Raw genomic sequence first — 25,367 nt, 5'->3', positions numbered from 1 at the left:
ATGAGCAATCCGATATCGGACTGATCGGATCACAGGCGTCTGAAACAGTGCTCAATAGTGTCTGTACCAGACACAGACTTATAATGACCCCATACACCGGTCTGTGCACACATTATGGAGGAGCTGTGCAGTATACATGTTTTGTGCAGTGTGAGGATCCGGACCCTCGCTGAATCAGTTACACTATATGGCACCTATAATATAACCTTTACACAGTGATATTTACACCTAAAAGGAAACCTGTCGCCTCCTTTAAGCTTCGGACTGCTGTAATTTGTGACCATCCTGCATCTGCATTGGCCAAGAACAGTAAAGCACAATACCGCTGTGTATATGGGCACCCTCACAAAGGCTCTGCTTCTTTGACTGGTTGCAAAATGCTAGGGGTTGACTACTACTAGGACGACCCCTTCTGACTCCCCATGTTTCCCCCAGGTAATATAATAAAGCCTATACTCACCTCCTGTACGGCGCCTTTCCAGCGGTTTCCAGGCTCTCGTTCCAGGGTTCACGTGGGGTTGTGACATCACACGAACCGCGCGTCCAATCAGCTCCGGTTTCTGTCTTCCTGCCTTTCGGACCAAACAAGCAATCAACAGGAAGTGAGGGGCGCCGCAGTGCTCGCTTCCTGTTGATTAACTGTTTGGTCCAATAGCTGGGAGACAGAAGCCGGAGCTGATTGGATGCAGGGCTCGTGTGATGTCAGAACTCCAAGTGAGCCCCGGCATTGCTGGAAGAGCGCCGGCACTGGAGGTGAGTATAGGCTTTATTATTTTACAGAGTTAGAAGGGGTCGTCCTAGTAGTGGTACCCCCTTAATTGTAATTTTATCTGATGTATAAAGTGCACCATTGTTTGTACATAGCGGCGGCCACATGCAAATATTAAATAAGTCTGATGGTCGGGGGTGAATGCACATTGTGCACGTGAAAGGCAGATTTACCGCTGACTTTTGCATTTATCTGACTTTGTAAGCTCTGCCCTCCAGCAGGGACAGGCTTTTCAGCCGCCTCTATATAAGACCTTAGCCCTATATATCAGTATTGCTGCAGTTGAACGTTTTAGGTTATTTTCCTTGGTTTCGGGTGACGGTACGGCTGTAAATAACCGCAGCACGGTTTGCTCTATTGCATCACTTGCTCTGGATTATCTCAGTATGGTGCCCGTCCGTGTGCGGATACCTAATCTGTGGCCTGAGAAAGCACTTGTTGCCATTCCTTACAAATAGCTGACATATGACGCTCGGTTTCGAGTGCAGGTTCCTGACCTCTCGGTGTAAGGCGTCCCACATGCCGTCTAGACCGAGCCCTGGGCATCTCAGGCAAGGAACAGTGTGTTCACAGCGAGGATACATGTTTCTAGGCTTCATACACCTAAATAGTCAGCACGCCGCATATATGTTTTTACTAAAGTTGGTCAAAGGTTTTATTTTCCAATACCAGAAATGCTGCATACATATACTGTAGCCTTGTAATGCATCTCTGTACATAAAGTGCCACCATGAGGACTAAAACCGGATCAGATCCAAATGGTGAGAATGTGTATATGATGGTAAAAAAGTCTGCCTCCTCGGAGTGAAGTCTGTTTTTATTTCTTTCTTCGATCTCCTTGATGTGGTGACCGTACTGTATGATATATACATCCGCACCAGTGTAAGCCGAGGCTAATCAGCTCCACTAACAGGCAAGGAGTGAGCGCCATCTGCTGTGTATGGATGAAATCACACTTTAGCGAATCACTTTACATCTGGACGGGCAGTGTCCGTGCGGGCGAAGGTCTCTGTGCTCAGTCAGCAGCCGGAGCTGGGATCAGGATAGATTTTCTTGCAGTTCTCTTGTAGTTTAGATGGCTCCACCATATGCATAGGCTATTGGGTTCATATGTCCCAAATTTAAAGGGGTTGTTTTAGAACAGGATCAGCTATCCCTGATCAGCCGGGTGTGCGCCACATACAGAGCCGCAGCAGCACAGTGCTGTACACTGCCTAGTGACCACTGCTGGGTATTGCAGCTCATTGGCACGGTCAATGAGCCACAGCAGAACAGCGCCATACACTGCATAGTGGCCGCTCCTGGGTACTGCAGCTCCTTTCAAAGTGGTTGATGAGCCACAGAAGCACAGCTCCGTACACTGCATAGTGGCCACTCCTGGGTACTGCAGCTCCGCTCATTGGAGTGGTCTGAGCTGCAACAGCTGAGACCACTGATCATTGCACGGGGCTGTGCGGTCACCGCTCCTGCACACTGTACTGCAATTGTCTAGTATGTTAATGGGGACCTTGTTGAATGTCAACCACCGAGTGTCTTCTGGACATAAACTGCTGTTGCTCAGGGCTGAAAATGGCTGCACCTTTAAGAAGATGCCTTCACACTGAGGCCACAGAAATCTGCTGTAACTTGCTGTAGACTGTCGCTGTGGTATCGTAGCATAAAACTGACCAAATTCGGAGAGAATGTGAGGAATGGCGGCTCCTGTTCTCGCCTTCTGGGTGACCCAGGTTCACCGTCCGATTACTAGTGGGTTTTGTTTACTACCAATTAATTGCGTTGATATATAGTGATCTGGTGCCCAGACTCTGCCATAATGGGGTAGGCTCTGGTCACACAGGTTGTAACATTGGATTTTGACGCTGATCCTCTTCAGAATCCACGTCAAAGGCCGTGCGAGCAGAGCCTTACCCCGTGCTTGTTTGCATAATCCCAAATTGTGATCTGTCCTGGGTTAATTATTATTATTATTATTATTATTATTTATTTATAGAGCACCGTTGATTCCATGGTGCTGTACATGAGAAGGGGGTTACATACAGAATACATACACAAGTTACAGTAGACAGACTAGTACAGAGGGAAGAGGGCCCTGCCCTTGCGGGCTTACATTCTATAGGATTATGGGGAGGAGACAGTAGGTGGGGTGTAGGTCGGGCGGCAGCTCCGCACCGGTGGTCGGGCGGCAGCTCCGCACCGGTGGTCGGGCGGCAGCTCCGCACCGGTGGTCGGGCGGCAGCTCCGCACCGGTGGTCGGGCGGCAGCTCCGCACCGGTGGTCGGGCGGCAGCTCCGCACCGGTGGTCGGGCGGCAGCTCCGCACCGGTGGTCGGGCGGCAGCTCCGCACCGGTGGTCGGGCGGCAGCTCCGCACCGGTGGTCGGGCGGCAGCTCCGCACCGGTGGTCGGGCGGCAGCTCCGCACCGGTGGTCGGGCGGCAGCTCCGCACCGGTGGTCGGGCGGCCGCTCCGCACCGGTGGTCGGGCGGCCGTGAGTTCATTGTAGATTGTAGGCATTTCTGAACAGGTGGGTTTTCAGGTTCTGTTTGAAGTTTGCAAGGGTAGGGGATAGTCTGACGTGTTGAGGCAGTGAGTTCCAGGAGACTGGGGATGTTCGGGAGAAGTCTTGGAGTCGGTTGCGTGAGGAGCGAATGAGAGAGGAGGAGAGAAGGAGATCTTGGGAGGACCGGAGGTTACGTATTGGAGTGTAGCGAGATATTAGTTCAGAGATATATGGAGGAGACAATTTGTGGACGGCTTTGTAAGTCAGTATTAGTAGTTTGAATTGGATACGGTGGAAGATTGGGAGCCAGTGAAGAGACATGCAGAGAGGAGAAGCAGGGTGGTAGTGAGGCGAGAGGTGGATCAGTCGGGCAGCAGAGTTAAGGATGGACTGGAGAGGGGCGAGCGTGTTGGCAGGGAGGCCACAGAGGAGGATGTTGCAGTAGTCGAGGCGGGAGATTGAGGGCATGCACTAGCATTTTTGTAGATTGAGAATTTAAGAGAGGACGGATTCTGGAAATATTTTTGAGTAGAAGACGGCAGAAGGTGGTGAGGGATTGGATGTGTGGTATGAAGGACAAGGCAGAGTCAAAGGTCACTCCGAGGCAGTGAACTTTGGGTACTGGCGAGAGCATGGTGTTATTTATTGTAATAGATCAGGTGGAGAGTGTAGGTGAGACGGAGGAAAGATGATCAGTTCAGTTTTGGCCACATTGAGCTTTAGGAAGTGAGAGGAGAAGGAAGATATAGCCGATAGACATTTCGGGATTTTGGACAGCAGAGATGTGACATCTGGGCCAGAGAGGTAGATCTGAATGTCATCGGCATATAGGTGGTAGTGGAAGCCATGGGACTTTATGACTTTTCCCAGGCCAAATGTGTAGATAGAAAAAAATAAGGGTCCCATGACAGAGCCTTGAGGAACGCCAACAGAGAGATGGCGGGATGAAGAGGTTGTGTGGGAGTGGGAGACACTGAAAGTGCGATTGGAAACGTATGAAGAGATCCAAGAGAGGGTAAGATCTGACACCAAGGGAAGAGAGGATCTGTAATAGGAGGGAATGGTCAACGGTATCGAAGGCTAAGGACAGGTCTAGAAGTAGGAGTATGGAGAAGTGCTTGTTAGCTTTGGCGTTGATTAATGATGGGGCCACCTCCGCCGTGGCTCTTCTGTTTGTGGTGGTGGTGGTGGACGTGCTGTCATTACTGTGGTGTCTGATGGGCGCAGTCCGTGTACACGGGAGAGGTCACCCTGTCTACTTCCAGCAGCATTATCCTGGTGCTGTCTGAGTTACAGGCAAATCTCCAGCATCAGTGATTTTGTTGTTGGTGGTAAATGAATGCAGCCATGCAGCCTCTCTGGATCCCCCGCACCCCCTACCCCAGGCCACCCGCCACATTATGGCCTCCACTAAATATCCTTCTTCACTTATTTACCGGCTAACCCTATATAGCAGAATGCAATGTTGACAATTATCTAGTTTTTAAGAAGCTCTGACTCTCCAAAAATTAAGTATTACAGCAAAGATGGGCTGCAGTGTGTACATCGCCCAGGCCAAAAACGAACGCTCTACCAGGATACAGCTAAACCCCCACTAAGTGGAGGCATCACAGGTGCAGGAGGAGCAAATTACACACACACACACACACACACACACACACACACACACACACACACACACACACACACACACACACACACACACACACACACACACACACACACACACACACACACACACACACACACACACACACACACACATATATATATATTATACAGACGCAGACACACAGACACAGACACAGACGCACACACACTGGAGGGGGCGGTTGCTGGATGATAAAACTGCACACTGATGGCTTGCATAGAGCGCTTTTCACACTAGCAGACAGTCACAAGCCTGCAGCCTATTAGGTGACACCCATACTATTAGATCAGGTGGGCTGCCAAGCCGTACCCCACCTGTGTATCATACAGGGACAGAACTCTAATATGCAAGGCCTAACAGAAAGGGACCTGCCTGTATCCTGTACAAAAAAAATGGGGTTTTAGTTGGTATTATGGCCATAAAACGGAAGCCTACAATCAGTGTGCAGTTTTATCATCCAGGAATCGCCCCCTCCATTTTTTGGAAGCCTATGTGTGATTTGCTCCTCCTGCACCTGTGATGCCTCCATTTAAATGGGGTTTAGCTGTATCCTGGTAGAGTTAGTTTTTGGCCCGCGCGATGTACAACTGCAGCTCATCTTTGCAGTAAGTAATAAGTTCTGACTTTCCCTTAATTGTAGAATTGAGCATTTGTCATAAATTGGCTAAGTGGAGCTCAGAAGACTGATGGAGTGTTATGAACTCCAACTCACTGATGGATTCTCAGTTAACTCCTTCTGCAGCCAGAGGAAATGGGGGGGAAAAATACTTATTTTAGCAAAAAAATTGATTCATTTAAATAACAAAAAAAGTGTTTTATATTATTTTGTCATTTGAACGTGGCCAATCATTGGTTCCTGAGAAGCTGCTGCCCGGAGCGTTTGGCAGCAGCTTTTTATGATGTCCCCATGCAGGGTGAGATTGCTTTGGTGCTGCCTTTTCAATTGAGGTGGCTTGATATGTATGTCTGCCCTTCCACTCCAAGGTGTATGGGCCCGATAAGTAAATATCCACATGGGGCGACCCCTTTAAGCATCTTCCTAGTCAGATTGTTGTCTGGCATCATGGACAGCGACCAAAGTCCCAGATCACCGGTGAAGAGATCAGAATGGGATTTCCTGGCTCATGTGTTAGCAAAATGGAAAGGTTAAAGCTTGCACCTGAATGCACTGGTGAGCGCCGGGGGGGGGTGCAGCGTGTCTGCAATGTCCTGGGAGGGAAGAATTTCTTAGAAATATTTACTCGGACTGATCTCGTACTGAAAGACGGCGACCGGCCGACATAATGACCCAGATTGTGCTCACTGCACTGCCTTCTCCATTATAGTCTATTCATACTGTCCTGGATATCCTCTTTCCTTCCAGATCTCATTTATGTGACCCCTTTTTTTTGTTTTTCAGTGATTTGGCATTACGAAACTGCTTTGTGACGTCTGACTTAACAGTAAAAATAGGAGACTACGGTATAGGATTCAGCAGGTATAAGGTATGTATGGAAGAACTGCTCATGTCTAGGCTTACGGATTTTTTTCCTCTTTGCTTGGATTACTTACCTGTACAATCTGCCGATCTGCATGATCACTGTGGCTGCTGGTTGGCTGCAGCGGTCACTAAAGATGAGCCAATAGTTTGCAGGACCATGGTTTCATGGCCAGCAGATGGGATCCCTGTGATCTGCTCCCTATCTGTAAACCATCCTCAGCACCTCGGGTGCTCTGTTGTTGTAACGAGCAGTCGGACGCTTAATGGGCGAGCACAAGTACCCGAGTATAATGGAAGTCAGTGGAAATCTTATACGAAAAATGCTGAAGTTTACCATTGGCTTCCATTACACTCGTAACAAGCTGGTGGATGATCGTGTGGTCTTCACTCATGTACAGAGCACCCGAGCATGGTAGTGCCCGCTCATCACTAGTTACCAGTACAGAACACCTGAACATGGTAGTGCCCAATCATCACTAGTTACAAATACTGAGCACCTGAGCATGGTAGTGCCCGCTCATCACTAGTTACCAGTACAGAGCACCTGAACATGGTAGTGCCCAATCATCACTAGTTACAAATACTGAGCATGGTAGTGCCCGCTCATCACCAGTTACAAATACTGAGCACCTGAGCATGGTAGTGCCCAATCACTAGTTACCAGTACTGAGCACCTGAGCATGGTAGTGCCCAATCACTAGTTACCAGTACTGAGCACCTGAGCATGGTAGTGCCCAATCATCACTAGTTACCAGTACTGAGCACCTGAGCATGGTAGTGCCCAATCATCACTAGTTACCAGTACCGAGCATAGTAGTGCCCGCTCATCACTAGTTACCAGTACAGAGCACCTGAGCATGGTAGTGCCCAATCATCACTAGTTACCAGTACTGAGCACCCGAGCATGGTAGTGCCCGCTCACTAGTTACAAGCACAGAGCATGGTAGTGCCCGCTCATCACTAGATACGAGTACTGAGCACCCGAGCATGGTAGTGCCCAATAATCACTAGTTACCAGTACTGAGCACCTGAGCATGGTAGTGCCCGCTCATCACTAGTTACCAGTACTGCGCACCCGAGCATGGTAGTGCCCAATCATCACTAGTTACCAGTACTGAGCACCCGAGCATGGTAGTGCCCAATCATCACTAGATACGAGTACTGAGCACGGTAGTGCCCTCTCATCACTAGTTACCAGTACAGAGCACCCGAGCATGGTAGTGCCCGCTCATCACTAGTTACCACTACTGAGCACCCGAGCATGGTAGTGCCCAATCATCACTAGTTACCAGTACTGAGCACCTGAGCATGGTAGTGCCCGCTCATCACTAGTTACCAGTACTGCGCACCCGAGCATGGTAGTGCCCAATCATCACTAGTTACCAGTACTGAGCACCCGAGCATGGTAGTGCCCAATCATCACTAGATACGAGTACTGAGCACGGTAGTGCCCTCTCATCACTAGTTACCAGTACAGAGCACCCGAGCATGGTAGTGCCCAATCATCACTAGTTACCAGTACTGAGCACCCGAGCATGGTAGTGCCCAATCATCACTAGATACGAGTACTGAGCACGGTAGTGCCCTCTCATCACTAGTTACCAGTACAGAGCACCCGAGCATGGTAGTGCCCGCTCATCACTAGTTACCACTACTGAGCACCCGAGCATGGTAGTGCCCAATCATCACTAGTTACCAGTACTGAGCACCCGAGCATGGTAGTGTCCAATCACTAGTTACCAGTACTGAGCACCCGAGCATGGTAGTGCCCAATCACTAGTTACAAATACTGAGCACCTGAGCATGGTAGTGCCCGCTCATCACTAGTTACAAGCAGAGCATGGTAGTGCCCAATCATCACTAGTTACAAGTACTGAGCATGGTAGTGCCTGCTCATCACTAGTTACGAGTACTGAGCACCCGAGCATGGTAGTGCCCTCTCATCACTAGTTACCAGTACAGAGCACCCGAGCATGGTAGTGCCCAATCATCACTAGTTACCAGTACTGAGCACCCGAGCATGGTAGTGCCCGCTCATCACTAGTTACCAGTACTGAGCCCCCGAGCATGGTAGTGCCCAATCATCACTAGTTACCAGTACTGAGCACCCGAGCATGGTAGTGCCCGCTCATCACTAGTTACCAGTACGGAGCACCCGAGCATGGTAGTGCCCACTCATCACTAGAGGTCACTGCTGCAGCCATGTAAAAATAAAAAAAAAATGCAAAAAGCGGCATAGAAGGGCAGCAGGGGCTTCAGTAGGCAAGTAATGGTTATGCTGTGCACACGATTGGACCGGGTCTCTGCTCTGATCCGTAAAGATCATAGGTGGACACTGCATCCCATACAAAGCACAGCAACTCTTCTTCCTCTTTATATTTCTGGCTTCTGATCCATACAGCACTATGGAAATATTTAGTGTACATCCCCACAATCAGTGTTAGCAGTGTTTTGAACCCAGCATGCTTCAGCTGCATCCATAATATTGCGTTGCACAGTACAAGCACGGTGGATGGGATTTCTAGAAATCTGCCCTTTGTGCATGTATGGCCCGCAGCATAAACTTACCTGCGGTGCAGCTTTCCGAGCCGCAGCATGTCATTTCTTTGTTGCGGAGTCACAAGCGTCCTCCACAAGGAGAGCAGAAGAGAGACCGCAACTGCCCGAGCTCGTTAGGTTAGGTGCTGAGGATGTGATCTCTTAGGTCCTGCAGAGACATCGGAACGGGAGAGGTTTTCCAGGGCGATTGACTTTTTAACTATCAATAGCTTTCCACTGTCACTTTAAAAACAAAAAAAAAAGTACAATAGCCCCCTTACACAGATCAGCCTGTTCACATGAAGCGTTTGCTTGTTTTGTTATATAGGTGCATTATTGATGAAGAGTGGGGTCATCTACAGTGTTTGAGCGCCTAAAGCTTATACTGCTTTATTTATGTTGGGAGATTATTTAGCTGCCTCTTTTATTAGCTGGATTTGATTGTAACGTCACACAGTTTAATAACTCGGCACTAGATGGCAGCAGCGCCCCAATGCTGAGACCACATGCTAATACAGACAGCACTATGGAGAAAAGAAAAGGTCTGATCTGCAATCAGTCAACATGGGAAGGAGAATCCATGAAATTGCATACACTATCATATCAGGACTGTTCATGTTTAAGAATTTGTATATTATGTGTAACATGTAATCGATCATGATTAATGTTATATAGATCTAATATCAAGGGTATAAGGATCAGGGGTATGTTTTGATAAGTATATAGTGTGTCCACCCATATCCTGTCCACCGCCATTAACTTGAGAACGGCGGCAGCTATAGGCATAGAAGCGGTGTCTAGGTATAGTAAAGTAGCCATGCGCTACACAATGAAACCACCTATAGCGCCACCTGGTGGAAGACAACGGAGTTAGCATTTTTATCTCGAAAACGGAACGAAATAGAGCAGAAAAGTGAATTACAAAGTTGCAGGGCATCATCAATTCAATACGAATCGACACCTTGCATGCAGAAATGCTGATATGAAACCCATGAAAAAAAAAAAAACATTGAATGCTGGCCACGCATATGGCGCTCATTTAACTTTGATGCTGAAAGTGGCCCCCGTCAGCTGCAATGCACATCTGGCCTCTGCACAGCATACTGTATCTTGCTGCACGCTGTGCAATATGGTAGGTGACACGTTTGCACAAGCAGCTGTGATACGTCGTCGTAGGTCCTGCAATGTTGGTGGAGGGGTCGCATACACCTGCTGTTTGATGTGACCTCACAGAAAGAAGTCCAATGGGGTCAGGTCAGGTGAGCGTGGAGACCACTCCACACAGCCACCATACCCAATGACTTGTAGGAAGGTCTCCATGAGGTATCGCTTCACGTCCGCAGCCTTGTGAGTTTCACGTTCTAATCATAGCATTTCTGTATGCAAGGTGTCGATTCGTATTGAATTGATGATACCCTACAACTTTGTAATTCACTTTTCTTCTCTATCCCGTTCCGCTTTCGAGATAAAAATGCTAACTCCGTTGTTTTCCATCAGGTGGCGCTATAGGTGGTTTCATTGTGTAGCGCATGGCTACTTTACTATACCTAGACACCACTTCTATGCCTATAGCTGCCGCTGTTCTCAAGTTAATGGTGGAGGACAGGATATGGGTGGACACACTGTATATAAAGTATATATACTTTACCTCACAGAGCATATCTATACATTTTTTTTACTTTTTAATCTTGTTTATTCCTTTTATATAATCTGTAGGATGACTATATGGAGACGTCCGAGGAGAAATCTATCCCAGTGCGATGGACGTCACCAGAGCTGGTCACCTTGTTTCAAGAAAGGGTAATCGTTGCAGATCAGACCCGTGCCAGCAATATTTGGTACGTCCTGAATTAAAAGAATCAGCGTTCTGTAGTTCAAAGGGATAGCTCTTCTAGAAATATTAAAAGGGCCATCCTGACTAATAGCGGGTGGCCCTGACCATTGAAACCCTCCATATGCCTTACCATTTCCATATGGCCAGTATTCATAGTCTGAGTATCAGCCTTGGAGCCTCATAGGCATATATGCGACTTGAGTTTGGATCTATACATCCACAGACAGTCCCAACATCCTCAGGCCTTTTTCGGACATGTGAAACCAACCTCTATAGGGTGTATATGGGGTTTGTCTCAAGCTGACGATCCCTTTTACTATGACTATTGAGCAGTGCTATTTTTTTTCTCTCTAATGTAAATTTCTTCCAAAACTTGATCTTTTTGTATTACAGCTAATTTTCCTTCGTTATTTTTTTTCCCCCTTTTAGGTCTCTCGGTGTAACTCTCTGGGAACTCTTTGATGGTTGCACCACTCCTTATGCTGAACTTTCGGACAACGAGGTCTTAACTTATGTTATAAAGGAGAAAGAAGTTAAACTTCCCAAACCTCTACTTGAACAGCCATATGAAGACAGATGGTAATGCCCTTGTTCTTATGGAGCATGTTGTTCCCTATGTACTTTAAGTAAAGTTCCACCTTTCCTGCAAGTGTTTAAAGGGGTTGTCCAGTCTAAAAGAAGTCTGCTGTCACACTGTGCTCTGCGAGGATTTGCCGGTTTCTGAGCCGGGAACGGCGGTCACGAGAAATCAATTGTGCACTATGCATGTTACCTGCCAGAATCCGAATATATGTGTATGGAGTGGCTGCATCAGTCAAATAGGCATGCTCATCTAATGGGCGCGGCCTTACCCAATACAAGTATATGGAGTGGGCGCGTCCAATTAGAAGGCATGCTCGTCTAATGGGTGCGGCCTTTCTCAATAAAAGTGTATGGAGTGGGCGTGTCCGACTAGTAGGCATGCTCGTCTAATGGGCGCGGCCTTGCTCAATACAAGTGTATGGAGTGAGGCCGCGCCCACTAGTTGCATTCTAGCTGGGAACATGCGCATCTTACAATTGCGGTCACGTAACCGCTGTTCCCGACTCAAAAACCGTCGAATTCTTGCAGCACGGAGTCTGGAGGGTGGATAACTGCTGTCACATAAAGTGACTGCAGACTTATAATTTTAAGGTCTCATCAATTCTTTTTTTTTTTTCTTCTTCTTCTTCTTCTTCTTGCTGGCCACCTTTTCCAACTGCTGAAAAGGAAATGCTGTCCAATAAATGAATAACGTTAAATCCTCCTAGTAGCCGGCTTTTAGTAAAGCAGCCAAACAGCTTTGTAGCGCTGGTAACCTTCAGATTAACCCTATATCTGCTGGTTAATTTGACATAACAGGTTGCCCTTTTAAAGGAAACCTGTCGCCAGGTTTTTCCCCTATAAAATATGACCACCACTTGTAAGCTCTTTATTGCAGCATTTTGGGGTGCTGTATATATGACCCCAATCCACTCTGAAAGTGAGGAAAAGACCATTTATTATACTTTCCTACGGAGCGGTACAGTCAAATGGGCGTCTTGAGTCTTTACCCAGTGCCTCCTCTCTTCTTGCGATCACCGTCGTCCTCTGCTTCGTGTGGATGGCTCGTCCTACCTTATCCACACGATGTCGGATGACGTGTTCCAGCACAGGCACTCTTTGCTGCTCCCCCAGCAAGGCAGAGAGAAGTCTTGTAGTGTGCATGTGCCGGCGCTCTGTGGCCTTTCTCTGCGCATGCACACTACAGTACTTTGCATTGCCCTAGGCAGGGCAAAGTCTTGTAGTTCACTGGCGCTCTCTGGCCTTTTCTTGCGCATGTGTATACCAGTACTTTGCTGCTCCCCCAGTAGGGCAGAGAGAAGTCTTGTAGTGCGCATGCTCCGGTGCTCTTTGGCCTTTCCCTGCGCACTACAGTACTTCGCTTTGCCCTCAGCATGGAGGACACTGTGTGGATGACAGAATGCATCATTCACACAAAACAAGAACAGAGGATGCGCCGGATCAAGACCCATTTAACCGGACCGCGCCATAGGGGAGTATAATTAAAGGTATTTTTGGTTTGCAGAGCGGATTGGAGGCATGCACTACATTCTGGAAAGCTGTAAATATGAGGGTTTACATATGTTGGCCCTACTTTATTGTGGAAAAACTGTGTGACAGGCTTACTTTCATGTGTTTATTGTGAAATCTGATGGTATATATACAGTTAATGTCTTGTCCCCAAAAAAATCATTGAAATGCTAAATATAAAATTCTGTAAATATTACTTAAAAATGTCCGACTGCAAATTCTGATTTTATTTTTTTTTTTTCTCGAAGGTTTGAAGTCTTGCAGTTTTGTTGGCTTCCTCCAGATAAGAGACTGACGGCAGAAGAAGTCCACAGACTACTGACGTACCTCCGGATGCAAAGCCAGAAGGAGAGTGAAGCGGACTTCGAGCAACGCTGGAATTCTCTGAAACCAAACACGAACACTCGGCAGCCCGCAGTAAACAATCTGGCGTTCCCCATCTTGGAGCACTTCAATGGCGATGAATTAGGCCGTGAACTGGATGAAGTTCTCACTGTGACTGAAACCAGCCAAGGCCTCAGCTTTGAGTACGTGTGGGAGGCAGCCAAAGAGGATAATTTCGAAGAGCACAGTCATCCGGACTCTGACACTACAGTCAATTACAATAGCCTATTTTTCCCTGTGCCTGTAGATGTTTTCCAGAAATCCATTTCGGAATCGGGGCAGGGGAAGCCGGAGCAAGCTAACAGAGACGATGCCCTTTCCATACCGGAGGTTGTTCCGGTTTTCAATTCCCACAATGCTTCTGTATCTAACGACTATTACATCCGATTGGAAGAGCAAGGTGAAAGCCGGTTGGACTTTGATGGCCGCAGTGATCACAAAGAACGCAAAGACGGAAATCTACAGTTCATTGCGTTGACCGATCTTAGTTCTGCGGGGGCCAGTAAAAATAACAATTGCTCCAAAATTGCCGATAAGTCAAGTATTCCTGAGTACCTTTATGTCTCGGATCGTCCAGATTTTTCTCCCCCTAAAACTGTAACCAGCGAGGATCCATTAACTGAAGTGGCTCTTTCCGACTTTTCCCCAAAAAATGATCACGACTCTCCTCTGACTGGTTCCAAAATGGATTTTTTAAAAAAGGGGGGGCAGCATCTTTTTGACCCAAACACTTTCCTCTTTGACAGTATTTCAGACCCCAAGTTAGGATTAGCGGAATTGGAAGAGCTGTCAGACAATTTTTTCTTCTTGCAAGAGAAGAATCTATTGTCAGACCATCCCAAATCGTTGCAGAGTAATGTTGGGTCAAAGAGCATTTTTGAAAATGGTAGTAATTTGGACATTGAGCTGACCCTGGCGGATCTCGATAATTCTTTCCAAAATTTCTCAAATGAAGTGTTGACAGGCAAAAAAGACATTGCTCAAATAACGGACTTGAGTCCGATAGAAACACCCGGTTCTGCTGCACATGATGATTTTTTACAAGAATTTCTTTCAGCCCCCCGACTTTCTGAAAATGAACTTGAAAGCACAACCAGGGATGATGAAACTGAAGAATTCGTCAAAATTGACTCTCGAGCTGGTACAGAGATGATCGATCTGTACAGATCCCTTGATCCTATGGGTCATAACGATGAAGCTTATAATGGCCAAGTCTTTCCCAAACTCAGTGATGAGGGGTTCACAAAATATGCTAAAAAATCTGAAGAACATGTCAACGGTGATCTCAATGGGTCTCCACTTCTAAAAACGACTGCTTCACTGGATGTAGCCAGTCAAGACAGCTTGTTAGATGATAGCGCATCCAACGGTACACCACCCCTAGTCCCATCTGTAGGAACGCCCGACTCTCTCGACTCTCTAGATGTTCAGAATATTTTGGAGGGTGACGATTCGCACAAATTCACACCATCTGACAAACCCGCCGATAGCGGCTACGAGACGGAGAACCTTGAGTCACCAGAGTGGACCTCACACGTCAATGGAGCGTCCAGCCACTCTGTGACCAATTCTGTGGTGTCCTCTCTCGCCACGCCTATTATTATAATATCAGAAGTCGGCCCCAATGATGCTGAACTTGACTTTAAAACTCAATCTAACCATTCCTATCGGGACTCCGCTTATTTCTCTGATAATGATTCGGAGCCGGAGAAGAAGCTTGATGGGTCGGAGTTCAAAGCTGTTGAAAATGAGAGTACCAGTTTGTCGTCGCAGGGCAAAGGCGCATTGGAAGAGACTGCTGGTAGCTTTCCGAGAAAGGTCCTTGTACCAGGGGAATGGGCGGCAAATTCAGACCATTCTGACTTAATTTTACCAGCTGATGACGACACATCCGAAAACGATGAGGAAATCGTAAATCCATTTGGTCCTTCCGAAGTGTACTGCTCGGTGAATGCGATCAAAGATCTACCGTTTTTGAGCCACAATGAAGGACAGAAACTTAAAGAGCCCGATATGGAGGGGAAATACTTGGGAAAGCTTGACGCCTCTGGGCTTCTCGACTTATCTGAGGACGGCATGGATGCTGATGAAGAGGATGAAAACAGCGACGACTCGGACGACGATATAACAGCCTTTAACCTTCACAGTTTTAGCTCCGATAGTGACGACGACACCGTCCATCCCGTTCCTATTGTGCACATGGAAAGAGATGATGGGAAAAACCTAAAAAGCCTGATCAAAGTGCGCAAACCCGCTTCAGACAAGACAATGAAAAGGAGCAGGAAAGCGGTCAGCTTTTTTGATGATGTTACAATTTACCTATTTGATCAGGTAAACTACTTGTGGTCTTCGTATGGTCAGCATCAGCAATATTTTATTATATAGACCCATGTGGGAATAGTTTGTAGTGAGATTGTTGTGCGGGATTATTTTTAGCTCATTGGACAATTATCTGGGAGGTTGTCTGTTCTTCATTAATGGAAATTATGAAACCTTGAAAATTTGTACATGCTAATGTGTTTCCTCCTGTCTAAATTAGCAACATTTCTTCAGCGCTCTATTGGGAGACCCAGACGATTGGGGTATAGCTACTGCCCTCCGGAGGCCACACAAAGCACTACATCAAAAGTGCAAGGCCCCTCCCCCTCTGGCTATACCCCCCCCGTGATATCACGGGTTCTCCAGTTTTAGCTTTGTGTGCGAAGGAGGTCAGACATTCCATGCATAGCTCCACAGATTTTAGTCAGCAGTAGCTGCTGACTATGTCGGATGGAAGAAAAGAGGACACATAGTGTCCCCAGCATGCTCCCTTCTCACCCCTGGATGGTGTTGTAAGGTTGAGGTACCTATTGCTGGTACAGGGCTGGAGCCTGACATGCTGTTTTCCTTCCACATCCCCTTGTAGGGCTCTGTGGAAGTGGGATCCTGCCGGCCTCTCAGCTCTGACGCCGGGCTCCATCCACAGACCCATTAGAACCTGATGGATTCGGAGCAGGAGTACGATCAGGGACAGGCCCTGCATCATACAGGTACTCTGTGTCCCCGGCAGGCACAGACACACTCCGGGCTGGCTGGGTGTTGTAGTGCGCCGGGGACCGCAACGTTGGAGTTAGTGTCCCTACAGATTACTGGGGGATTTTTTGTGTATGGGAACGCAGCGCCGACCCCCTCTGGACCGGGCGGCGCTGCTGTGACTTGTGGTGCGCCGGGGATCCGCCGTCCGCGCTTTTACGGCGGCGGCGGTTATAAATTGAGTCCCCGGCTTTTTGGGCCTAGGACGCCGGCAGCTCCGATTCGTTCCCGCCCCCACCCTGTCATTCAGGGTAGGGGAGAGACGCTGTTCGCTAGCAGCGACGAGGGCTGGAGCCTGATTTACATGCTCCAGCCCTCACACTAGGCACAGAGGGAAGCAGGCTTCCCGCTCTTAGCCAGGAACGCCCAGGGCCCGCCCCCCTTCCTCTCAGGACGCCGGCAGCCATTACATGCAGTCTGGCTGGAGGAAGGACGCAAGGCTCTGGGAGACCTGGACTAGGGGCTATCTGGCGACCACACACCCGCTTTTTAAGCGGGCGGTAAGCGATTTTTCTGTGCTGGTCCCTCTAGTGCCTCACGGTGTATTGGTGTACTGTGTACAGATATATAGATATTGTTTTTCTTGCACTGTGAGGTCGCTTCTGGCTGCTCTCCCAGATCACTCTGTGGAAGCAGCAACATGCCATCCTCAAAACGCAAGGCTGCCAAGGCCAGGGCTGTGTGTACTGCGTGTGCTGCATGTGGGGCTAATCTACCAGCAGGCTCCCATTGTGTGCAATGCTCCGACCCGGTGCTGCTTCGCCAGCCGGAGTCAGGAGAGGTAGTGACCCAGGCTGAGACGCTTGTAAGTTCTGCCCCGGTGACAGGGACAGACTTTGCAGTTTTTGCTGATAATATGTCTCTGTCTATGGCAAAAATCCTTGAAACCTTGCAATCTATGCATGGGGCTCAGTCTTTGGGCACGGCGAGGCCTCTGTCCTCAGGTCCCCCTCACTTGGAATTAATCCAGCCCACAGGGGGGTCCCCGGCTTCACAGGCCGAGGATTATGACTCAGATGATAGCCCCAGCCACCCTAAGCGAGCTCGCTGGGAAAGACCCTCGACGTCATCACATTGCTCAGGGTCTCAGCGCAATCAGTCTCCCGGTGATGTGTCTGATGAGAGTGATCAGGAATCCATTCCTGGAACCCCTCTCAACCTGGATACCCCTGATGGGGACGCCATGGTAAACGACCTTATCTCAGCCATCAATAGGCTGTTGGATATTTCTCCCCCAGCCCCTTCAGCAGAAGAGGCAGCGGCAGAGCAGGAGAAGTTTCGTTTCCTTTATCCCAAGCGTAAATTGAGTGCTTTCTTGGATCACTCTGACTTCAGAGAATCAATCCAGAAGCACGACGCTCACCCAGAAAGGCGTTTCTCTAAACGATCTAAAGATACGCGTTTCCCTTTCCCCCCTGAGGTGGTCAAGCGCTGGACACAGTGTCCAAAGGTAGACCCCCCGATTTCCAAACTCGCAGCTAGGTCCATAGTTGCAGTGGAGGATGGCGCTTCACTTAAAGATGCCAATGACAGACAGATGGACCTTTGGTTAAAATCTGTCTATGAAGCTATCGGCGCGTCGTTTGCTCCGGCATTCGCAGCCGTATGGGCACTCCAGGCTATTTCAGCTGGCTTAGCAAAAGTGGATGCTATCATACATCCAGCAGTGCCGCAAGTGGCGCATCTTACCACGCAGATGTCGGCGTTTGCGTCTTACGCTATCAATGCGGTCCTAGAATCTACCAGTCGCACCTCAATGGCGTCCGCCAATTCGGTAGTTTTGCGCAGAGCCTTGTGGTTAAAGGACTGGAAAGCAGATGCTGGTTCCAAAAAATGTTTAACCAGTTTGCCTTTATCTAGAGATAGACTGTTTGGCGAGCCATTGGCTGATATCATTAAGCAGTCCAAGGGTAAAGACTCCTCTTTACCACAACCCAGAACAACCAAACCTCAGCAGAAAAAGTGGCAGCAGAGGTTTCAGTCCTTTCGAGGTTCGGGCAAGACACCATTTACCTCGTCCAAAGGGACTCAGAGGACGCAAAGAAACTCAGATTCGTGGCGGGCTCACACGCGCCCCAAGAAAGCAAATGGAGGTACCGCTTCCAAAGCGGCTACCTCATGACTTCCAGCCCCCTCCCTCCGCATCGCCGGTCGGGGGCAGGCTCTCCCGCTTTTCCGGCATTTGGATGTCACAGGTCAAAGACCGGTGGGTGACGGACATTTTGTCTCGCGGGTACAGAATCGAGTTCAATTCTCGTCCTCCAGCTCGGTTCTTCAGAACCTCCCCACATCCAGACCGAGCAGATGCTCTGCTGCAGGCGGTGGACTCCCTAAGAGCGGAAGGAGTGGTGATCCCAGTCCCTCCTCAGGAACAAGGGCAAGGGTTTTACTCCAATCTCTTTGTGGTTCCAAAAAAGGACGGCTCGTTCCGTCCTGTTCTGGACCTAAAACGGCTCAACAAACATGTGCACGCCAGGAAGTTCCGGATGGAAACCCTGCGTTCTGTCATTGCCTCAATGTCCAGAGGAGACTTCCTTGCCTCAATAGACATCAAAGATGCTTATCTCCACGTGCCAATTGCTACAGAACATCAACGTTTTCTACGTTTTGTGATAGAAGACGACCATTTTCAGTTCGTAGCTCTGCCATTTGGTCTGGCGACAGCCCCACGGGTCTTCACCAAGGTCATGGCGGCGGTGGTAGCAGTCTTGCACTCTCAGGGACACTCGGTGATCCCTTACCTAGACGATTTATTGGTCAAAGCTCCCTCTCAAGAGGCATGTCAGCACAGCCTGAATGCTACGCTGGAGACCCTACAGTCTTTCGGATGGATCATCAACTTTCCAAAGTCGATCCTATCACCGACTCAATCACTAACGTATCTTGGCATGGAGTTTCATACTCTAGCAGCGATAGTGAAGCTTCCGCTGAACAAGCAGCGGTCACTACAGACAGGGGTGCAATCTCTTCTGCAGGGCCAGTTGCATCCCTTGCGGCGCCTCATGCATTTCCTAGGGAAGATGGTGGCAGCCATGGAAGCAGTTCCCTTTGCGCAATTTCATCTGCGCCCACTTCAATGGGACATTCTCCGCCAATGGGACGGGAAGTCAACGTCACTGGACAGGAAAGTCTCGCTTTCCCAGACGGCCAAGGACTCCCTACAATGGTGGCTCCTTCCCACCTCATTGTCTCAGGGAAGATCCTTCCTGCCCCCATCCTGGGCAGTAGTCACGACAGATGCGAGTCTGTCAGGGTGGGGAGCGGTATTTCTCCACCACAGGGCTCAGGGGACGTGGACTCCGCAGGAGTCCACCCTTCAGATCAATGTTCTGGAGATCAGAGCAGTGTATCTTGCTCTACTGGCCTTCCAACAGTGGCTGGAAGGGAAGCAGATCCGAATCCAATCGGACAACTCCACAGCGGTGGCATACATCAACCACCAAGGAGGGACGCGCAGTCGGCAAGCCTTCCAAGAAGTCCGGCGCATTCTAATGTGGGTGGAGGACACAGCATCCACCATATCCGCGGTTCACATCCCAGGCGTAGAAAACTGGGAAGCAGACTTCCTCAGTCGCCAGGGCATGGACGCAGGGGAATGGTCCCTTCACCCGGACGTGTTTCAGGAAATCTGTCGCCGCTGGGGAGTGCCGGACGTCGACCTAATGGCATCCCGGCACAACAACAAGGTCCCGGCATTCATGGCGAGGTCGCGCGATCAAAGAGCTCTGGCGGCAGACGCCTTGGTTCAAGATTGGTCGCAGTTTCAGCTCCCATACGTGTTTCCGCCTCTGGCGCTCTTGCCCAGAGTGCTACGCAAGATCAGATCCGAGTGCAGCCGCATCATACTCGTCGCTCCAGACTGGCCGAGGAGGTCGTGGTATCCGGATCTGTGGCATCTCACGATCGGTCGACCGTGGTCACTGCCAGACCGACCAGACTTACTGTCCCAAGGGCCGTTTTTCCATCAGAATTCTGCGGCCCTGAACCTGACTGTGTGGCCATTGAGTCCTGGATCCTAGCATCTGCAGGATTATCTCAAGGAGTCGTTGCCACAATGAGACAAGCTAGAAAGTCGAATTCGGCTAAGATCTACCACAGAACGTGGAAGATTTTCTTATCCTGGTGCTCTGCTCAGGGAGTGTCTCCCTGGCCATTTGCATTGCCCAAGTTTCTTTCCTTCCTGCAATCGGGGTTAGAAAAGGGCTTGTCGCTCAGCTCCCTTAAAGGGCAAGTTTCGGCACTATCCGTGTTTTTTCAGAAGCGTCTAGCACGTCTTCCTAAGGTGCGCACGTTCCTGCAGGGGGTCTGTCATATTGTGCCCCCGTACAGGCGGCCGTTAGATCCATGGGATCTGAACAGGGTACTAGTTGCTCTCCAGAAGCCGCCTTTCGAGCCTCTGAAGGAAGTTTCCTTTTCTCGCCTGTCACAGAAAGTGGCGTTTCTTGTTGCGATCACATCGCTTCGGCGAGTGTCGGAGCTGGCAGCTCTGTCATCCAAGGCTCCCTTCCTGGTGTTCCACCAGGACAAGGTAGTGCTGCGCCCCATTCCGGAGTTTCTCCCTAAGGTCGTATCCTCGTTTCATCTTAATCAGGATATATCCTTGCCTTCCTTTTGTTCTCATCCGGTTCACCGGTATGAAAAGGACTTACGTTTGCTAGATCTGGTGAGAGCACTCAGAATCTACATTTCCCGCACGGCGCCCATGCGCCGTGCCGATGCACTTTTTGTCCTTGTCGCTGGTCCGCGCAAGGGGTTGCAGGCTTCTAAAGCCACCCTGGCTCGATGGATCAAAGAACCAATTCTAGAGGCCTACCGTTCTGCGGGGCTTCCGGTTCCTTCAGGGCTAAAAGCCCACTCAACCAGAGCCGTGGGTGCGTCCTGGGCATTTCGTCACCAGGCTTCGGCTCAACAGGTGTGCCAGGCAGCTACCTGGTCCAGTCTGCACACTTTCACCAAGCATTATCAGGTGCATACCTATGCTTCGGCGGATGCCAGCTTAGGTAGAAGAGTCCTGCAGGCGGCAGTGACACCCCCGTAGGGGAGGGCTGTTTTGCAGCTCTAACATGAGGTATTTCTTTACCCACCCAGGGACAGCTTTTGGACGTCCCAATCGTCTGGGTCTCCCAATAGAGCGCTGAAGAAGGGAATTTTGTTACTTACCGTAAATTCCTTTTCTTCTAGCTCTTATTGGGAGACCCAGCACCCGCCCTGTTGTCCTTCGGGATGTTTTTTTGTTGTTTGCGGGTACACATGTTGTTCATGTTGAACGGTTTTTCAGTTCTCCGATGTTATTCGGAGTTAATTTGTTTAAACCAGTTATTGGCTTCCTCCTTCTTGCTTTGGCACTAAAACTGGAGAACCCGTGATATCACGGGGGGGGTATAGCCAGAGGGGGAGGGGCCTTGCACTTTTGATGTAGTGCTTTGTGTGGCCTCCGGAGGGCAGTAGCTATACCCCAATCGTCTGGGTCTCCCAATAAGAGCTAGAAGAAAAGGAATTTACGGTAAGTAACAAAATTCCCTTCTTCCGTATGTTGGACTTGCGTAATGAAAAAAAATGGTTATGGGATAAAAAAAATAGGAAAATTGCTTATTAGCAGACTGGTGCCAACCTGTAAATTTACTTCTAAAAGCTGGAGCATAAATGTACTCTACCTAAATTTTCATTAGTTTAATTTTTGTTTCTTCAAAGAATTTTTCACCAAGTTGATCTTGATGTGAGGATATTAGCAATTCCAATATTTGGCACCTAATGAGTTACTTTTTATGTAAAGTTCAAGTTGGGGGCGTGTGCTTCTTCTCCCTGTATGATGCGGACCAATCGTAAGCAAGCAAAGCTATGGAGGGGGTGTGTTCTTTTGAGCCGGTTTACAATTGGTCTGCATCATACAGGGAGTAGTACACTCGTGAAAACGATCTGATAAAACCCACTAGACCTACTTTTTTTTCTACCTTTTTTTTTTCTACCTTTTTTTATTAGGTGTCTACTACTTTAATATCTCTGCAACGAAAAGGTGTCATTTAAAAAAAAAAAAAAAAATTTGCTCTACAGCCACTATTAAGTTGTGTCCAGCTCAGCATGATACATTTTGTGAATGTTCCCCATTTAACACACATTCATGCTCCACTTTTCATTTAAATTAGGAAACCCCAACCAAAGAACTAGGCTCTCGAGCGCTGGACACCAGCAGTCAAAGATCCAGCAACAGCAGTCCGGTGTCGCCATCTGCTCCTGGATATAGATTTGGGAATTCTGAAAGCTCTACTGATGAAGAAGGTACACGATGCATCTCCATTACCGTATTCTTTCTATATACTACATTTAAGAGCCAGTTTGGATGGGACTGTATTGAGGTGTAGATTCCATATTCTGCAAATTATGATACAATCTGGCAATAGGGTTTTAAAAAGATATCCACAGAATGAATGTTCTTTTTGCAGAAATGGCGAGCATTTTCACCATGAATTTCACCCCTTTTAGTGTATGGTACTAAAATCCATACTGAGTCCCCTGGATTTCTGGCGTGATTCCTATCCGAAATAGGGCCCCCAAATGCAATAGATGGCGGTCCACTGCGCAATGGCTCTGTCCTAAGTCGCTGTCCTAAGTCGCTGGTGGCAGCTTATCTTAAGAACAAAAAAAGGGATCAGCAGTTTGAAACTGGGAATACCAAATCCACATCTCCCTGACATAATCTGTGGGAGAGTTGAGGCCCCCGTACACATTTTTCTATAGGCTCGGTTGGCGTTAGGATGTGTGTGGGCCTTTACAGTGTTCCTTCATCCATAGGGGGAAAGCTTTACTGTAATTGTTCCCTATGTGCAGTCTGTCTTGTAACCTAAGATATTTGTGTTCTTAGGTGGCGGTTTTGAATGGGACGACGACTTCACCTCTCCTGAACCGGCCTTTATAAGCAAACCAGCAGCGAACCCGCTCAGCTCCAAACTGTCCGTCAATCCATCGAAATACTTCTCCCCTCCTCCACCCCCTCGGAGCCCCGATCAAAGCTGGACACACGCACCTGCGCCCTTTTATTCAAGATTCTCCATTTCTCCAGCAAACATAGCAAATTTTTCGCTCACGCACCTAACAGACTCTGACATAGAACAGGGCGGTAAGTGATCATTTCTCCTATTTTTTCTGGTTTAGAAATGGCTGTTTGCACTTGAATGAAAAGTGATAAGATAACCATTCTAGTGGCAGCAAAAAAAAAAAATCAGCTGGTCCCAACATTATAATTTCCAGATTAGTAGTAAAGTGACATTGAACTAATGTGTGATAGAAGCAGATGTGTGCAGGTATGAGAGAGGAGCAGCTGGAGAGCGCTGCCTGCAGTTAATGTTTCACCTAAGGACAACAGGAGGCTGCAGGATCTGCTGGCTGCGTTCTGCTCAACTTTCCCTTTTTAAGACTTATTTCTTCATGGACTCGAATGTGCCGTCTTGTTTGCAGATGACTGTGAATTAAACAATTGCTTCTAGCTTGCACTTTTCACACTAAACCCTTAAAGGGAACCTGTCAGGTGCAATATGCACCCAGTACAACAAGCAGTTCTGGGTGCATATTGCTAATCCCATACACTAGCATGGATAAAGAGATCTTTAGAAAAAGTATTTCTAAAGATCTTTTATCATATGCATATGAAGCCAGGGACTAGTTGCAAGGGCGTTACTTCTCTTGGCTAGTCGGCCCCCTTAGCATGTTAATATGCCCACAGGTGTGTGCTAACATGCTAATGATGCGCAGTGTCACAGGATGGTCACTCTCGCATCTCTGCTGCCACCGCACCCAACGCTGGATTTTAGCTTAGTGCGCACGATCCCCCGGACATCCGGTCATGTGCACTATGAATCCAGGTGTACACATCCCAGCTTCAAACTGGTGTACTGCGTATGATCGAAAGTTAAAGACTTCTGATCATGCGCACTGACACAAAGCCCGGCGTTCTGAGGCAATGCAATGGACACAGGTAGGCGCATCACTGCCAATGATGACAATGGGCATTGAATAGCATGTTGGCGTGTCCCTGTGGGTGTGCTAACATGCTAAGAGGGCAGAGTGAGCACAGGAGCTAATGCCCTTGTGACTAGTCCCGGCGCTCATTAGCATATCATAAAGGATCTTTAGAAATACTTTTTCTAAAGATCTCTTTATCTATGCTAGTGTATACAGGGACAGTTAGGCAGGGATTAGCAATATACACCCAGAACTGCTCGTGGTATTGGGTGACAGGTTCCCTTTAAGGCTATATGCACACGTTGCAGATTTGGTTGTAGAAATTTATGCACAAAATCTGCAGGTTTTTTGCCACTTTTTTTTTTCCTTTCTTTTCATTTGGGGGACACCAAAAACAATGGGTATATGCTGCTGCCACTAGGAGGCGACACTAGGCAAAAAAAATTTGGTTGTAGAAATTTTAGCACAAAATCTGATCTGCAGGGTTTTTTGCCACTTTTTTTTTAATTTTTTTTTTTTGTCACTGCTTTCAATGGTGAAAACACAGCCAAAAACTGCAGAAAGAATTCACATGCTTCAGATTTTTTTTTGCAAGGGAAAAAATCCTGAACATATACACAACACTCCTGGATTCTCATTAACTTTGCTGCTATAAGGATTTTCTTGCAGATTTTTGAAAGTCTGAAGGGTATGTGCACATGCTGAGTCTTTGGTGCAGAAATTTTCTACACTAAAATCTGCACTTTGTGGCAGAAAAACGCACCAGAAAAAGCATACTTTCTTCGGCGCTCCATTGGGAGACCCAGACGATTGGGTGTATAGCACTGCCTCCGGAGGCCACACAAAGCAATTACACTAAAAAGTGTAAGGCCCCTCCCCTTCTGGCTATACACCCCCAGTGGGATCACTGGCTCACCAGTTTTCTGCTTTGTGCGAAGGAGGTCAGACATCCACGCATAGCTCCACTGTTTAGTCAGCAGTAGCTGCTGGCTATATCGGATGGAAGAAAAGAGGGCCCATATGGGGCCCCCAGCATGCTCCCTTCTTACCCCACTTGTGGTTTGTAAGGTTGAGGTACCCATTGCGGGTACGGAG

The 25,367-nt window shown here is 48.3% G+C and overlaps 1 protein-coding gene across 1 annotated transcript in view; it reads left to right on the top strand.

Annotated features, from left to right (window-relative positions):
• Positions 1-25,367, top strand: part of LMTK2 (lemur tyrosine kinase 2) — a 108,848-nt gene that overhangs the window by 71,024 nt on the left and 12,457 nt on the right. The window contains exons 8-13 of the mRNA XM_075318043.1: positions 6,317-6,401; positions 10,652-10,773; positions 11,199-11,348; positions 13,109-15,575; positions 22,460-22,592; positions 23,176-23,430. Of these exons, the coding sequence (XP_075174158.1) occupies positions 6,317-6,401; positions 10,652-10,773; positions 11,199-11,348; positions 13,109-15,575; positions 22,460-22,592; positions 23,176-23,430 (3,212 nt within the window). The remainder of the gene's footprint in view (positions 1-6,316; positions 6,402-10,651; positions 10,774-11,198; positions 11,349-13,108; positions 15,576-22,459; positions 22,593-23,175; positions 23,431-25,367) is intronic.

Source organism: Anomaloglossus baeobatrachus, chromosome 7 (assembly GCF_048569485.1).
Source record: "Anomaloglossus baeobatrachus isolate aAnoBae1 chromosome 7, aAnoBae1.hap1, whole genome shotgun sequence".
NCBI lineage: Eukaryota > Metazoa > Chordata > Amphibia > Anura > Aromobatidae > Anomaloglossus > Anomaloglossus baeobatrachus.
Note: the sequence above shows the minus strand (reverse complement) of the source record. Positions and strands in the feature narration are given on the sequence as shown.